We start from the raw sequence: 15828 nt of genomic DNA, 5'->3' as shown, positions 1-15828 counted from the left end.
AGCTGCCTCCAAAAAGCTCTCAGTTACTTTTATTTCCTCTAAATCCACCTCACACCAAAGAGCCAACCAACTGCAGCAGTCAAATGGAGGCAGATCCAATGCTGTGCATTGCTGCAACACAAGATCATCACAGGCCAGGAATGGACTGTGAGACCATGGGGACAACCACAGTGCCCTGCAGCCATCTGGAGCAGAGGAGCCAGAGCAGATCACCCAGGGGAGGTGCAGGTGAAACTCCCAGAAGGGGATCTGCCTGAGCAGGCTGAGAGCACCTCACTGATACCAGGGAACACAGGGCTGGCTATCCCAGTTCAACACATGGAAAGCTGGGGCACAGACCACAGTGAGGATGTCCTCCAAGCCTCAGAGTTGGTTTTGCACCAGGGCCAAGGCAGAGCCCCTAGCTCTGCCCCTGGCACACACTGCCTGGGGGTGCCAGCTCAGGCTCCAAGTGGTTCACAGGGCTGCTGCAGAGCCCCAAAGGGGCTTGCTCTCCCCCTTCACACCAAGCTTGCTCTTCCCTCTCCCAGGAGCCACATCACTGCACACAACTGCCTAAGTCTCAGGCTGGTGGTGCCTGAGCTTTGTGTCCTCCCAGCCACTCACAGTGAATTCCCAGGGAAGACCCCTGCCCCACTGGCAACACAAAACCCTCCTGGCCCAGCAGCAGGGGGAAAGCATTTACCAAAGGTGCTGAGCAGGGAGGTAACCACAACCTGGCCCACAGCCAGGCACAGAAACCTCCAGCAAGGTCAGTCCCATCCCACTGAGGTTTTCAGCCCTCTGCCTGTGACCCACAGCAGAAGGGAGACACCAGAGCAGACCTGTGGGCTGCAAATCCCCTACCCCACAGCCCCACACCACCTCTCTGGTGGTTTCTTTCCTTCCAAACACCACACCACACAGAGGCTGAATGCACCCACAGCACCCAGGACCCTCCCTCCTTACCAGTGCTCTTCAAACTCAGCCACCAGGTTCCACACACCCCGGGGGTTATTGGCCTCTCCCTCCATGGCACTGCCTGGGATCAAGTCCTGGGTGTAAAGGAGCTGCAGGAGAGGTTGGTGATGGTTTCTCTCCCTTCCTCTCTCCCTCTCTCTGCTTTAAGGTGTTTCTGGGACCTAGGATGTTGTTTGGGGATGAGGATTTGCACAAGGCAAAGATCCTCTGCTGTCCTTCTTTCTGTAGTAAGAGAGTTTGTCTCTGGGCTGGCCTCAAAAGGAAGAGGAAAGGGGAAGCACAGCAGGGTGCAAGTAGGAGAAATGCTGAGCAAACTTGGGAACTTGTTCAGTTTTGGGGGGGGGGGGGGATCTTGCCATGTAGGATGAAGCTGGGGCATTACCAAGCCCAGAGCAGCAGCAGCAGCACAGGTGCTGCATGAAGGTACAAACAGGCATATGCCCATCTGCTGGGAGCTCCCAGCACTGGGGTGGCCTATTCCCACCCCAGACAGCAGCCTGGGGTGCCCTGCATGGGCTGTGTGCCAGTCACAGGATCAGTCAGGTTGAAAAAGGCCTTTAAAACTGAGTGCAACATTCAGCCCAGCACTGCCAGGCCAGAACCAACTCCTCTTCCATACCACTACAGCTCCACGGCTTTGAAACCCCTCCTGGGATGGGAACTCCACCACTGCCCTTGGGCCAGGCCTGTGGAGAAAAAAACTGCTCCTCATGGCCAACCTAAACCTCTCCTGGTGCAACTGGAGGCCATCTCTTCTTGTCCTGCTGCTTATTCCTTGGGAGAAGAGACCAACCCCCACCTGGCTTCTACCTCCTTTCAGGGAGCTGTAGAGAGCAAGGAGAATAGAACAGAATAGAATAGAATAGGATAGAATAGAATAGAATAGAATAGAATAGAATAGAATAGAATAGAATAGAATAGAATAGAATAGAATAGAATAGAATAGAATAGAATAGAATAGAATAGAATAGAATAGAATAGACAAGAAATAGAAATGAAATAGAAATAGGACCAGACCAGACCAGGTTGGAAGAGACCTTTGAGATCACCAAGTCCAACCTCTCCCCCAGCACCATCTGATCAACTCAACCATGGCTCCAAGCACCCCATCCAGGCTCTTCCTAAACACCTCCAGGGATGGGGACTCCACCACCTCCCTGGGCAGCACAGCCCCAGGGCCAATCTCTCTTGCTGGGAAGAATTTCTTCCTCCCATCCAGCCTAAACCTCCCCTGGCACAGCTTGAGACTGTGTCCTCTTGTTCTGCTGCTGGGTGCTAGAGAGAAGAGCCCAACCCCCACCTGGCTCCAACCTCCCTGCAGGGAGTTGCAGAGAGCAAGAAGGTCTCCCCTGAGCCTCCTCTTCTGCAGGCTAAGCAACCCCAGCTCCCTCAGCCTCTCCTCCCAGGGCTGTGCCCCAGACCCCTCCCCAGCTTTGTTGGCCTTCTCTGGACACCTTCCAGCAGCTCAACCTCTTTCCTAAACTGAGGAGCCCAGAACTGGAGGTCTCCCCTCAGCCTCCTTTTCTCCAGGCCGAGCAATGCCGGATCCCTTCCCTGGGCAGGCTCCAGACTGAACACCTCCGCTGCAGAGGCCCCTGGCGGTCTGCGAGGGAACGGCAGCGCGGGAGCGAGGCGCAGGCTGCAGCCCCACGGCCAGCCCCTGCCGTGCGTGCCCCGCAGGCGCTGCCCTCCTGAGCACAGCCCTCGGGGGAGCCGCTCGCAAAGCACAGCTCCACCACGCCACGTTCTTCCCTGCGCCCCACGGCCTCGCTGCCTCCTCCCATCCCCAGCACGGCCCTCGCCCGCCTGCCCCTGCCATGGTCCCCCTGGCCCCTCCCTCACGCCGCGGCTCCTCCGCTATGGTTCCGCCCGCGCTCCCCCCCGGCTCCCGCAATGGTCCCGTCCGCCCCCCCGCCCCCCGGTGACGCATGACGCAATTACGCAAAAGCACCCCGGGGGCGGCGCAGGCGTAGTGGCGGCGGGGCCATGGCGGTGGCGGCGCCGCTGCCCCCGGCGACGAGAGCGCCCCCTGGCGGTGCCGCGGGGCGCCCGGAGGCGACTGGTCCAAGGCTGGGGGGAACAGCGGCGGAGGCAGGACCGGGGGGAGATGCCCGGGCCGAGGGCGCCGAGGGGCTGTTCGTGGTGCTTGGAGCCGGGCTCGCCGCCGCCAGCCACCCATTGCTCTACGTCAAGCTGCTCGTCCAGGTCCGGGGTCGCAGGGGGGGCGAAGAAGGGCAGATGGGACCCCCGCGTGTGACGAGGGAGCCGGACCCCAATAGAATGAAGGGAGGGCAAGCCCTATATATATGTATAGGCCCCCATCCCGTATGCTGAGGACCACTATATACATGCCACCCCGCCCCCTCTTCTGTGATAGGGGCCAGAATGGGGACACCTATAGACCGGGGGAGAGTGGAACATCCCCATACAAGGGACCCCCTATGGAACAGAGGCTGAGCTCACCTGCTCTTGGGGTGCCTTTGTCACTGGGGGGAGGAGGGCAGCTCTGTAACGGTGGCTCCTGCATAGTGGGAGCATGAAGACCCCTCCCAAAATGGGAACCCCTATGTAGTAACACAGCAAACCCTATGCAATGGAGGGGTGAGGATACCCCATACAGTGGGGGCTCCTGGATAGCAGGGATGTCAGGATCCCCTCAGGTGACAGGAGCTGGGGACACCCTGTGTGATGGGGGGGGGGGGAAGATGGAGGATGCCTGCTGCAATGGGGGCTCCTGTGTGAGGAGGGATGGGGAACCCCTGGGTAAGGAATATCCTACGAGGACTCTGCATGATGGGGAAGGGACTGCCCCTGTTGTGGGATCTCCCTGTGTCTGAGCGTGATGGGGGGGACAGGGCCCTTTGGCAGCTCATGGCCTGGGAGCTTGGGGAGCACTGGGACAGGGGCAGGATCATGCTCATGGGGGTTCTCTTGGCAGGTTGGGCATGAGCCACTACCTCCAATTGTTGGAAGAAACGTGCTGGGGAGGAAGGTCCTGTACCTGCCTGGCTTCTTCACCTACGGTGAGCAAGCCTCCCTCCCTGCCAGCACAGGCTCCTGCCCCAAAACGGGGTGGAGGCTGCCAGGTCAGCTGAGCTGAGCCCCCCCATCCCCTTGGGATCACCCTGAGGCTGCAGTGAGGCATAAACCACCACAGCTAGTTGCAAGGCTATCACACCTACGTACCTGTTGTTGAAGACAAGGTAGTGGTTTACGTGGTGGCCCTGACGCTGCTGCTGCATCTCCTTCCTGGGCCACACTGCTCTGGGTTTGCATCATTGCAGAGGGGGGTGTGGGGGATTAAGTGGAGAGGTTTGGGTGTGTTCAAGGCAGCCAGGCACCCAGCCCTGCAGTAAGTTGTGCCCCTGCCCTGCTCATTTGTGTTGTAGACGGAGCCCTAAAGGGGCAGAAATGCCAAGGAAGGGGAAAGCGAAATGCTTAGAAGGGAATCAAAAGGAAGATGTTTTATCTCTGGGGGGGTGGAGCAGGGTGGGTGAATGCTCTGTGACCATGGGGAAGGGGAGTGCAGGGTCCTGCTAGCAGAGCTGGGTGGATCCCAAAATCAGACCACAGTAGCCATGGGGGTGGAGGGGGACCCAAGACAAGGAGCAGGACAAAGGCACTGCAGAGCCGTCCTGGGACACCTGGAGCTGGATGCTCTCTGGTGCTGCCCTTTGGAAGATGCATTTCCCAAAGGGGCTGGGTGATGGAGATAGTTTCATAGTTTCATAGTTTCATTCAGGGTTGGAAGGGACCACAAGGATCATCTAGTTCCAACCCCCCTGCCATGGGCAGGGACACCCCACACTAGATCAGGCTGGCCAGAGCCTCATCCAGTCTGGTCTTAAACACCTCCAGGGACGGGGCCTCGACCACCTCCCTGGACAACACATTCCTGGGCTTCACCACTCTCATGGGGAAGAACTTCCTCCTCACATCTAGCCTGAATCTCCCCACCTCCAGCTTCATTCCATTCCCCCTAGTCCTATCACTACCTGAGATCCTGAGCAGTCCCTCCCCAGCCTTCCTGGAGCCCCCTTCAGATACTGGAAGGCCACAATGAGGTCACCTCGGAGCCTTCTCTTCTCCAGACTGAACAGCCCCAACTCCTTCAGTCTGTCCTCACAGGAGAGGAGCTCCAGCCCTCTGATCATCCTTGTGGCCCTTCTCTGGACACCTTCCAGCACCTCCAGATCCCTCTTGTAATAGGGGCTCCAGAACTGGACACAGTACTCCAGGTGGGGTCTCACCAGGGCTGAGTAGAGGGGGAGGATCACCTCCCTCGCCCTGCTGGCCACACTTCTCCTGATGCAGCCCAGGATCTGATTGGCTTTGCGGGCTGCAAGTGCACACTGAGAGCTCCTGGTGAGCTTTTTGTCCACCAGCACCCCCAAGTCTCTCTCCTCAGGGCTGCTCTCCAGCCAGTCACTGCCCAGCCTGGATTTGTGCCTGGGATTGCCTCGACCCAGCTGCAGGACCCTGCCCTTGCTCTTATTGAACTTCATGAGGTTGGCTTGTGCCCACCTCTCCAGCCTGTCCAGCTCCCTCTGGATGGCCTCCCAGGGATGTGTTGAACATCCCTGGGACAACAGGGTGGAGGGCAGGAGCGGTTAGAGAGCCACAGAATGGTTTGAGTTGGAAGGCACCTTGGAAGGTCATCCAGTCCAAGCCCCCTGCAGTCAGAGGGACATCTGCAGCCGGAGCAGTTGGTGCCCAGAGGCACGCAGTGGGTCGTTCTCCACCTCCTTGTATCAGGGATGAATTGCATCTGTTGGGTTTCTTTTATGTTGGCTGGAGCCCTGGAGAACTTTGCCTGGAAGGAGGTAGTGGGGCAGGGACTGTGAGAGCTGTGTTAGCCCTGAGTCTGACCCCCTGGAGCAGATGGAGGAGGTGACACCACACAAGACATGAGATGATCCCTCCCTACCCTACCCCAGTTGGGTCCAAATCGCCCTGCAGCCCTTCCAGGTGAGCAAGACCAGGAGTAGCCCCAAATATTGGAGCTGTCCTTCCAGGCTGGACAGATGTGGCAGGGAATACTTCTGGATTCTTTGCATCCTGTAGGAAATGTCTTCAGGACTTCACAATAAATCACTCTGGGTGGGACTGCAGAGCAGCTGCTGCGCCGTGCCGAGCTCTGGTGTGGTTTCAGCTGAGGCTGGAGGTGTTTGGGGTGCTCCTCAGTTCCCAGCTGACAGCAGCCTGGTGTTTTCTTACCCAGCCAGACACATTGTGGAAGTGGATGGGAAAAGAGGCCTCTTCCGTGGTCTTACTCCTCGCCTCATCTCCAGCACTCTATCAACCATCACCAGGGGGAGCGTGAAGAAGGTAAAGGTCGAGGTCAGCTTCTCTCACCATCCATCAGCTTCCTGCTGCTACTGCAGGGGAGCCAGGGAGCCTGCCTGGGCCTGCACTCGGCCACCACTTCTTGGGGAGGAATAAAGCACCCAGCCCTCTCCATCTCCCAAGGGCTCAGGTCCTCTAGAACAAGAAGAGAACATCCCTCTCCATCTCCCATGGGCTCAGGTCCTCCAGAACAAGAGAACATGGAGAGGAATAAAGCACCCAGCCCTCTCCATCTCCCAAGAGCTCAGGTTCTCCAGGACAAGAGAACATGGAGAGGAATAAAGCATCCAGCCCTCTCCATCTCCCAAGTTTCAGGTCCTCCAGAACAAGAGGAGAACATGAGGAGTAAAGCCCCCATCCCTCTCCATCTCCTGAGGGCTTAACACCTCCAGCACAGGAGAAGAGGAGGAGGAACACAGCACCTGTCCCTCTCTGTCACCTAAGAGCTTGGGGTAGTGCTGCAGCACAGGAAGAGAGCAGTGTCCATGCCCCAAACCCTCATTTTCAGAACAGTTGTAATCTCACTTGAACAGCCACTTGCCTTTTACCCATGGTCAGGAGTTTTCCTCTTTCCCTGATTTTCTTTCCATCCTTCCTTTTCCTGCCTTCCTCCTTGCTTGGTTTTCTTCTCCTCCTGCCCTCAGACATTGAGGGTTTGCTGCTCAGTATCTCCCGTCGGTTCTGACCTGATGTTTCTTCTCTCCCTCCTCAGACCTTCCCACTGGAGGACATGGAGCATGTTTCTAACAAGGATGATGTGAAGACCTCCCTCAGGAAAGTGGTGAAAGAGGTGAGAAGTGGATGTTGCACGTTACTGGGTGACTGGGGATGGGGAGGCTTCCTCCCTGGAGGTGTTCAAGGTCAGGTTGGATGTGGCCTTGAGCAGCCTGGGCTGGTGGAATAGGTCCAGGTATATTGCAGGGGGCTTGGACTAGATGGTCTTGCAGGTCCCTTCCAATCCAGACCAGTCTGTGATCCTGTGATAGGATGATGCTGTGTGCCTGGAGAGCAAAGGAAGCTTCAGCTGTGGGTTGTGGCTGAAGTTTGAGCAGCTCTGGGTGAAAAGGTTGTGGCATTTAGTAACCACTCTGTGTCCAGCTGTGAAATCTTTTACAGGAATGGAAGTTTGCCCTGAACAACAACAGCCTTCAGGAGGGACCCAGAGGGGGTTTCAGTGCCCTGAGGAGAGTGGCCTGGTGTGTGTAGGTGCAGCAGGGCAGCTTTTCATGCCAGTTGTTTTCTCCCCAGACATCTCATGAGATGATGATGCAGTGCATGTCCCGGGTTGTCTCACACCCACTGCATGGTGAGTCCTGGGCCTCTGCTTGGCAGCCCTCTCTGGGCTGAGGATCCCCCCCAAGCCCCTTCCCTGAGATGCTTCTCTGAGAAATGGCTTCCTGTGAAACCACTGAACCTGTGAAGGCAGCAGAGCAGATGTGGGCCTGAGTGTTGCTCAGGGAGGCTGACCCTTGGGGTGACCATCAAGGACTAACCCAGCTGAGTGGCACAGGTTGCCCAGGGAGGTGGTGGAAGCCTCACCCCGGGAGGTTTTTAAGGCCAGGCTGGATGTGGCTCTAGGCAACCTGATCTAGTGGAAAGTCTCCCTGCCCATAGTGGGGTTGGAACTAGATGATCCTTGGGGTCCCTTCCAACCCTGCCAATTGTGTGATTCTGTGAGTGGTGAGGTGCTCTGTGCTCCCCATTCATCCAACACCTTGTCTGAGAGGTCCTCCTGGGCTTGTGGTCAGAAATCCTCCCCATGCCTTCCAGCAGAGGGGAGGGCAGTGGTTTCTAACAAGTCTTGCAGCATGAGGAGCTCTGGGGGGGGGGGGTCTGCAGGTGCTGAGAGCTGAGGAAGGGAGGGCAGAAGGGTCAGGTCTCATTTTCTTTTGCATCCCTTCAGCCCAGCCTGGCTCTGCCTCTTTGTCAGCCCTGTGTTTCTCTCCTCCTAGTGATCTCCGTGCGCTGCATGGTGCAGTTTGTGGGCCGGGAGGTCAAGTACAGGTGAGTGGCTGCAGCCCTGCAGGGCCTGGGCACACAGAAGGGTGAGTCTGGCAGGCAGCTGTGCCAGCTGCCCAGGGGCAGTGGGGGAAATGGCAACCCAGGAGGTCTGGGAGACTGAAAAGTGGATCTGAGCTGTGGTTAGAGGGTGGGAGGCTGCAGGGTGAAGGGGTGTGGGGAGGTTGGGCTCTGTCCTGTTGTGCCCCTGGGGGTTCTGGTGGCTCTGGCACGCCTTGCTGATCACACAGCGAGTCTGCTGCCTCTTTGCTTTGGGTCTTAATAGAAAGGGAGGCCACCAGAGGAGGGAATAGGATGGGCTGCTGCAGCTCTGCTGTTCTGCAAGAGCTGTCCAAGCCTTTTCCACTAATCCCTGTGCCTCTGCAGGGCAGAGCTGTGCTGGACAGTATTCCTAAGGTTGGAAGAGACCTCAAAGATCATCGAGTCCAACCTGTCACCACAGACCTCATGACTAGAGCTGATGGCAGCTAACCCACCGCTGCCAGCACGAGCTCCCAGGGCTGCTGGGCTGAGAACCAGGCTCACCAAAGCACAGTGACACGTGTGACACGTGCAGCCACTCACACAGAGCCAAGCACAGCTCTCCTGGCTCCAGCATTTAAACTGCTGTCAGCAAGCTGAGTGTTGCCCCAGGAGTTCTTGCAGGCTGGCAGAGTGCAGGCATAGAGTCATGGAATTGCTTTGGTTGGAAAAGGCCTCTGAGGTCAGTGAGTCCAACCATCACATGAGGAACTGAGATGAACCTCCAAGACATGGCTCCCTGTAGAGCTGGGACTGCACACAAGATTTCAAGGGGCTCTTCCAACCTTTCTAAGCCAGGTTGGAGGAAGCCTTGAGCAACCAAGTCTAGGTGAGAGGTGCCCCTGCCCATGGCAGGGGGGTTGGAGTAGGTGATCTCTAAGGTCCCTTCCAACCTGAGCCATTCTATGAGTGAGAGTGGAGAGAGGATGTGAGAATGAGATTGCTCCTCAATCAGTGAAACCTGTCAGGTGTCAGCAGTGCTGGTGCACCAGGGGAGGAAGTGATTGGGTGCCTTCATGCCTGGTGGTGTCTGCAAAGCCAACAGACACACCTCAGCCAGGGAATGGAGATGAAGAGGGAGGAGATAACCACCTGCACAGGTCACACTGGGACCACCACCTCTCTGGTTCCTCCTCAGAGCAGCCTCCAGCAGCTTGGAGGTGGTGAACATCATGGAATGGTTTTGTGTTGGGAAAGGCCTTTAAGGATCATGCTGACAAAGTCTTACTCCATGGGCTGAGGAGAAGCAGGGCAGAGCTGCCCATTGCATTGCTGGCCTGCTGGCTGCAGAGGGCTTGTGAAGCTGCTTGGGCCAGAGCTGGAGCAGCCCCTGCAGGCTCACAGCAGGTTTCTTACAGCTGCTTTCCTTTCTTGGCAGTGGAGTGTTCAGTGCCATCGGCAGGATCTTTAAGGAGGAAGGCATCCTGGGATTCTTTGTGTGAGTGAGTTGTTGTTCTCCCACCTTCTCCCACAGCCTGAGGGCCCTGATGGTCTCCTGGCCACTCTGCTGAGCTCCCTCCCCTTGAAACCTTGCCTGAGAGCAGGACTCTCACATCACTCCCTTGGGCTCAGATGAAATCTGTGCCTCTGACAGAGCTCCAGGCCTGCCATTAAGTTTGCCCTAGATCTTATCTTCAATCAAACCTTCAGAGCCCAGAGGAAACCCTGCAGCTTTTCTTACCTTTGTCTTTTTTCCCTTGATGCTGCTTTGTCTTGCAGTGAGAGGCCATTTAAAGCATTTGTTTGTGCAACAGGCCCCAGGATCAAGTGCAACAATGAGCCCCCTTGTTGAAACCAAAGCCAGGGCCTGGATGAAGAGCACATTCCTCTGCAGAGCACCGTGGGGGCTTGTCATGAGCAGGTGGCTCCTGCTGGCAGCAGGCTTGCTGCTTGGTGGTGCTGCCCTGCCCTCCCTGCTTGGACCAGGAGGAGCTGAAAGGAGCCTCCAGGCACTTGCAGAGCAGGGAGAAGGGATGGTGGAAGTCTAGTGGACACCTTTTGGCTGAAACCCCTGAATTAACACTTCCTGCCTATTTTCCCCTCCCCATCTGCCTGTCTAAAAGCAGCAGCACCTGCAGCCCCTGCTCCCCGTGGGGAGGTGACTCACTTGATGCTCTTGGTGGTAGTAAAGGCAGCTCTGAAATTTCAGGAGGCTGTCTTCAGGCCTGGTGCCTCTGGCTCTGCAGTCACAAAATTCAGGCCTCAAATTGTTTAGGTTGGAAAAGGCCTTTGGGATCCTCCTGTCCAACCCTTACCCCAGCACTGCCAGGTCACCACTGAAAGATGGCCCTCGGCACCACACCTCCATGGCTTTGGAACCCCTCCAGGGTTGACTCCACCACTGCCTTGGGCAGCCTGGGCCAGGCCTTGACAACCTTCAGGGGGAATAAATTGTTCCTGATGGCCAACCTGAACCTGCCCTGGGGCAGCTTGAGGCTGTTTCCTCTTGTCCTGTCACTTGCTCCTTAGGAGAAGAGCCCAATCCCCACCTGGCTCCAGCCTCCTTTCAGGGGGCTGTAGAGAGCCTCTTCTGAGCTTCCTTTTCTCCAGGCTGAATGCCCCCAGCTCCCTCAGCCCCTCATGAGTGCTGCTGTAGGCCTTTCTCCAGCTCTGTTACCCTTCTTTTCCACATGAACATGTCAGGAAGGGGTGAGCAATCACAGTCTCACCCTGTCCTTCCCCGTGGGACAGGGCTGAGGATCTGCAGGGACCCCATCAATCAGGTGTCCCTGCCTCTTCCTCTTGCAGCCCACAGCTCTGCTGCTGTGGAACCTGCCCAGGTTCCTCTGGGATGCTCCTGGGGGGTGGGGCCTGGCTGGAGCACACTGCCAGCAGCCCTCCCTCTCCTTCACCTCCTGAGGAAATGATGGGAAAGGAGCTGCCACATTCCCTTCCTCCACGTTAAATAAACCCTGTCAGTAGCCTAATTAATCTGAGCAGTTCACAGGAGAGGCTTTCACACAGCCCAGAGCCTCTCAGGAGGGCTCTACAATGCTTCCAGGGAATCACACTGCCATCTGTAGGACCAAACTGCTGCTCTTCTGCCCTCAGCCCTCCCCCAAACACATCCTCTGTGGAGCCCTCACCTCTCCTGGCCTCACCACCCCTGTGCAGCAGCAGCAGCAGCAGCAGCAGCAGCAGCAATGTGCTCGGGAGGTCTGCCTAACCCTCCCCTCTTCAGTTCCTCCCACAGGAAAGATGCATTTTGGGGGTGGGGAGGCTCCTCTACACTGGGCACCTTGGGAGGTGGCCCTGGGACACTTCTGCACCTCACATCCTTCTGTTTTGCCCTTGCAGGGGTTTGGTCCCTCACATCCTGGGGGATGTCATCTTCCTCTGGTGCTGCAACCTCTTGGCTCACTTCATCAACACCTACGCTGTGGACGACAACGTGAGTGGAAGGGCCTGGTGGGGGGCTTGGGAGGCCTGTAGCAAGCACCTGCAGGTGTGAGAGGTTCAGGGGAGGCTGATGCCTAATGTAACAAAAACCAGACACTGGCCTTTGGGTAGGACCCTGCAAAGGTGCTGAAGATGCTCTGGCTGCTCAGGGCTGTGGTTCAGCTGCTGTGGTTCGGTCTGGGGCATCAGGTTTGCTAGCAAATGTCTTCCCTCATTCTCAGCTGGGCTGCAGTGTGGTTCTTGCTGCTTCCTGCCTTCACCTCGGGCTCAGAGGGATGTCATGCAGTGGCAGGGACAGCCTGGTGTTGCCCACCTCCTCCACAGTCCCTTTGGTCTCTCTTTGCAGTTCAGCCAGGCATCGGTGATCCGGAGCTACACGAAGTTCGTGATGGGGGTATGTAGGCAGCTGCCATCTCCCTCCTCCTCCTCCTGCCATCTGGGGGGTGAGAGCTCCTGCCCTGAGGGCAAAAGCCTGGTCTGTAATTTATCCCCAAAGATGAGGGGAACTTTACTGGCAGGCAAAAGCTGGGACTAGCTGTTTTGATGTGCTGGGCCACAGAGGGGCCACTGGTTTTCTGTGCTTTCAGATCGCTGTGAGCATGCTGACGTACCCATTCCTGCTTGTGGGAGACCTCATGGCAGTGAACAACTGTGGGTATGTTCCTCACACTGAGATCTGAGCCTTTCCCTGCCTGTCTCCCAGCCCCTTGTCGTCCGAATCCTCTGCTAAGGGTCGTAAAGCTTTCATACAGACCCATAAACTATCTGGCACCTCGTGGAGCTGCCTTGTTTCCTGCCCCAGGTTGCTTATAATTTTAGATCAGAGGGCACAGGCAGCAGCAGTGGAAAAGCTCAGGTGGAGAGAAACAGGGAGAATTGGTGGTGGTGTGGTCTGACAGGAGCTAGACTGGAGGCAGAAGGGATCAAAGGGACCGTGCTGGGAGCCACAGAAGGAAAAGCAAAGCTCTGAGTCATAGAGCCATGGGATAGGTTTGGTTGGAAGAGACCTCCAAGATCACCCAGAGCAGCCATCAACCCAACACCACCATGGCCACCAAACCATGTCCCAGAGTGTTCTGTCTACCTGGTTTTTAAATGCCCCCAGGGCTGGTGACTCCACCACCTCCCTGGGCTGCCTGTTCCAAACTGTTCCTAAGATCCAACCTAAGCCTCCCCTGGCACAATTTCAGGCCATTTCTCCTTGTTCTGTCACTTTATACTATGGAGAAGAGACCAACCCCCACCTCACTCCAGCCTCCTTTCAGGCATTTGTGGAGAGCCAGGAGATCTCCCCTCAGCCTCCTCCAGACCAAACATCCCCAGCGTGTGGCAGTGGATGCAGACAGGAGCAGGGCCTGACTCGCTGTCCCAGCCCCACTCCTGCAAGAAGTCTGTTTATGGGATGGGGACTGGATGTAAGCCCCTGGGGTGGTGTTTTCTCAGTATCTGCTGGCTCTGCATCTCAGTATCTGCTGTGTAGCACTGCCCATGGTGCTGGACCCCTGGTGTATCCCAGGAGCTCTGTGTCTCTACGCTCCGGGGCTCGTTAGATTACCTGATCTGGTGCACTGTAAATACTGAGCTGGGCATTTGGCTGTCAGCCCAGGGTGGACACTGTTTCTGTGTCCTCACTCACTCTTCCTGCTGCTCTTGTGTTACCTGTCTGGGTAAGGTGACATCTGCACAGGACCAGCTCAGCTCTTTCCTGTTGCCATGCAGGTTGCGTGCAGGCCTCCCTCCCTACGCTCCTGTGTTCACATCCTGGATCCATTGCTGGAGGTATCTCAGTGCACAGGTGAGGGAGCAAGGGCTCTGGGTTCCTGCTCTTTCCAGGTGCCACCTCCTTGAGGTGCTCTGTAACCTGTTTCCATCCCTCCAGTTCTGCCACTGGTACTGCTCTGCCTGTTGCCTGCCCAGAGCTTGCAGCCTGCAGGCTTTCAAAGCCAATGCCTTGCATGCAGCAAAGCAAAGTGGTTCTGCAAGTCAGATAACTCCATACTTGCCAACATCAAAAGCATGTCTGGAAGCAGCACAGGGTGCTTCCACATTCCAGATATGAAGCCCACAGATGTGTATGCACATCCCTTCCTCACACAGAAAAGTTAGGCAAGGAAAGAATTTAATCTTCAGAGTCCTTCGGGTTGGAAGGGACCTTAACCCATCCAGTTCCAACCCCCTGCCATGGGCAAGGATACCTCCTACTAGACCAGGCTGCTCAAGGCCCCATCCAGTCTGTCTTTGAATACTTCCACAACTTCTCTGGAAGGTGGCTCTGCCCCTCTCCATCAGCCCATCAGGGGGAAATGCCTGACCCCAGTGCCCATGGGGCTGAAACCCCACGTTCCGCTCTGCAGCAGCCCAGGGCCCTCAGGCCTTGCTGTGGGCACGAGTCAGGCCCTGCTAAACCAGCTGCAGTTGCCCAGCCAGGTCTTGGCAGGGCTGCCCTGACCCTCTGCTCTCTCCTCCCCAGGGGCAGCTGTTCCGTGGCTCCAGCCTGCTGTTCCGCAGGGCACCGATGCCAGCCGGCTGCTTCCCCTCCGACTGACCCAGCAGGGAGGGGAGAGGCCCTTGGACTCCTCCAGACATCCTCAGCTTGTTTCAATCTGTGTCTATTATTTTCTTTCCAATCCAAAGCCCCTGGTGCCAGAACAAGACATCTCATCTCCAGCAAGGCCAGCAACAAGCTGGCTTCTGGACATCTGGCTTCAGGCTCCAGCTGGACCAAAGCTCCATCCTCGTGGCTGTCTCAAGCAGGAGGTGTAGCAGAGAGAGCAGAAGGCTGTTGTCTTGTCTCTTTGGTCCAGGCTGTAGCTCTGGAGACACTGGAGAAGTCCAGGAAACCAGAAACTGCCCAGGTACTAAAGGAGCCAGCCCTGAGGTGCAGGGACAAAAGACTGCTTCGTTCTGCCCCAGCTGAGAAGCAGCAAGAGATCTGAGGTGACCTTGCTGGGACGGCTGTGCCAGCTGGCCAGACTCCCACCTCACCTCTTTTGGGGAGGGCACACATTGTGTGGCAGGGCAGCACCAACTGTGTGACCCATAGCTAAGGTTTTGAGGGCACCTGGGGAGCCCTCCACCTTCCCTGGGCATGAAAGCAGCAGAAAAGGGAATAGAAAAGGGAAGCAGGGTCCCACCACAGAGAGCTGTCCCAAAGGGGCAGGTGTGGCTCAGCTCCAGGGAGTGCTGGGACTTGGACATGGAGAGAGCACGTGGGGAGGGATGTGCAGTGCAGATGGCAGCTGCTTTGGGAAGGAGTTTTGCAGCAGGCCTGGCTGTGTTTAGGATACACCCAACAGAGCTGCTGGGTGTGCCCTGGGCAGGCAGGGGGGTCCTAAGCTGGGCTGGGGACACTCTTGTGGTGCAGTTGTGGCAGCAGCAGGATCATGACCCCTAGCAGGCTGCTGCTGAACCCCATCACCACCCCTTTGTTGGTGACATGGAGCCACATGTTGTGGTGCTGAGGTGCTGCATGTGTTCTCCCTGCAGGGGGGCACTCAGTCCATTGCCATCTGGCATAAAGGAAAAAAACTTGAGCTGGCCACAGGCTTGCAAGGTGTCAGGCTGGTCAAGGGCTCCTCAGAGCTCATGGTGGCAGCAGAGCTGGTTTTAAACTCAGCCCCCCAGACAAGAAGTTCCTTTGCACCAGCCTGTGCTGGCAGGGCAGCCAGGCAGGGTTCCCCCACTTTTGTCCCCTCACGAAGCAGTCTTTTGTACAGAGCTATTGCTGCACTCCCTGGAGAGAGGCTTTTGCCTTGAGCAGGTTTCTCATGTGTTGCTGCAGCAGCAACTGAAGTCACATCTCCTGGTGCCCTGAGGCCCCCAGCCTGCCATCTCACAGAGGTTGTGTGTTGATCCACACCTCCCAGCCAGGGCTTGCAGGACAGTGCTGGTACATACTGGGACCGACAGCCCCCACCCAGCTCCCTTTGGTGTCGTCAAGTGGGTCCTGTCCGTCCTCCTTCCCTCCCCTCCAGTTTATGTTACAGTAACAGAAGTTCAATAATGCATGGCCCTGTTCCCTAACACCAGAGATTATCTCAAAGAGGATTTAACTATGTTCCAAAATACAGCTATCAAACAACA

General features: G+C 56.8%; 2 protein-coding genes across 6 annotated transcripts in view; one reads left to right on the top strand and one right to left on the bottom strand.

Moving 5' to 3' along the window:
- FGD2 (FYVE, RhoGEF and PH domain containing 2) overlaps nucleotides 1-4267 on the bottom strand; it is a 17546-nt gene extending 13279 nt beyond the window's left edge. For 3 of the 4 annotated variants that reach the window (XM_068159475.1, XM_068159478.1, XM_068159476.1), the window contains exon 1: nucleotides 949-1459. In XM_068159475.1, the coding sequence (XP_068015576.1) occupies nucleotides 949-1013 (65 nt within the window). In that variant the 5' untranslated portion in view covers nucleotides 1014-1459. Of the gene's footprint in view, nucleotides 1-948; nucleotides 1460-4146 lie in introns of those variants that run through there. The other variant, XM_068159477.1, reaches the window with a different exon arrangement.
- Nucleotides 2919-15828, top strand: MTCH1 (mitochondrial carrier 1). Of its 2 annotated transcripts, none has more exons than XM_068159480.1 (12): nucleotides 2919-3165; nucleotides 3899-3983; nucleotides 6182-6288; nucleotides 7019-7096; nucleotides 7555-7612; nucleotides 8259-8310; nucleotides 9725-9784; nucleotides 11644-11737; nucleotides 12092-12139; nucleotides 12333-12400; nucleotides 13465-13540; nucleotides 14216-15828. In XM_068159480.1, the coding sequence occupies exons 1-12, from the start codon at nucleotides 2947-2949 to the stop codon at nucleotides 14288-14290; spliced, it is 1020 nt and encodes a 339-aa protein (XP_068015581.1). In that variant the 5' UTR covers nucleotides 2919-2946; the 3' UTR covers nucleotides 14291-15828. The 2 variants fall into 2 exon arrangements, with proteins under 2 accessions (XP_068015581.1, XP_068015580.1); XM_068159479.1 differs by having other exon boundaries at nucleotides 6182-6300.

Source organism: Melanerpes formicivorus, unplaced genomic scaffold (assembly GCF_026170545.1).
Source record: "Melanerpes formicivorus ecotype bairdi unplaced genomic scaffold, bMelFor1.0.p_v2 SCAF_46, whole genome shotgun sequence".
Taxonomy (NCBI): Eukaryota; Metazoa; Chordata; class Aves; order Piciformes; family Picidae; genus Melanerpes; species Melanerpes formicivorus.
Note: the sequence above shows the minus strand (reverse complement) of the source record. Positions and strands in the feature narration are given on the sequence as shown.

Bases quoted from the DNA above. Each gene is read 5' to 3' on its own strand.
- MTCH1 (XM_068159479.1), top strand. From the start codon at position 2,947: ATGGCGGTGGCGGCGCCGCTGCCCCCGGCGACGAGAGCGCCCCCTGGC. The intron at 3,984-6,181 runs GTGAGCAAGCCT...TTTCTTACCCAG, and splicing joins GCCTGGCTTCTTCACCTACG to CCAGACACATTGTGGAAGTG. The intron at 8,311-9,724 runs GTGAGTGGCTGC...CTTTCTTGGCAG, and splicing joins GGCCGGGAGGTCAAGTACAG to TGGAGTGTTCAGTGCCATCG.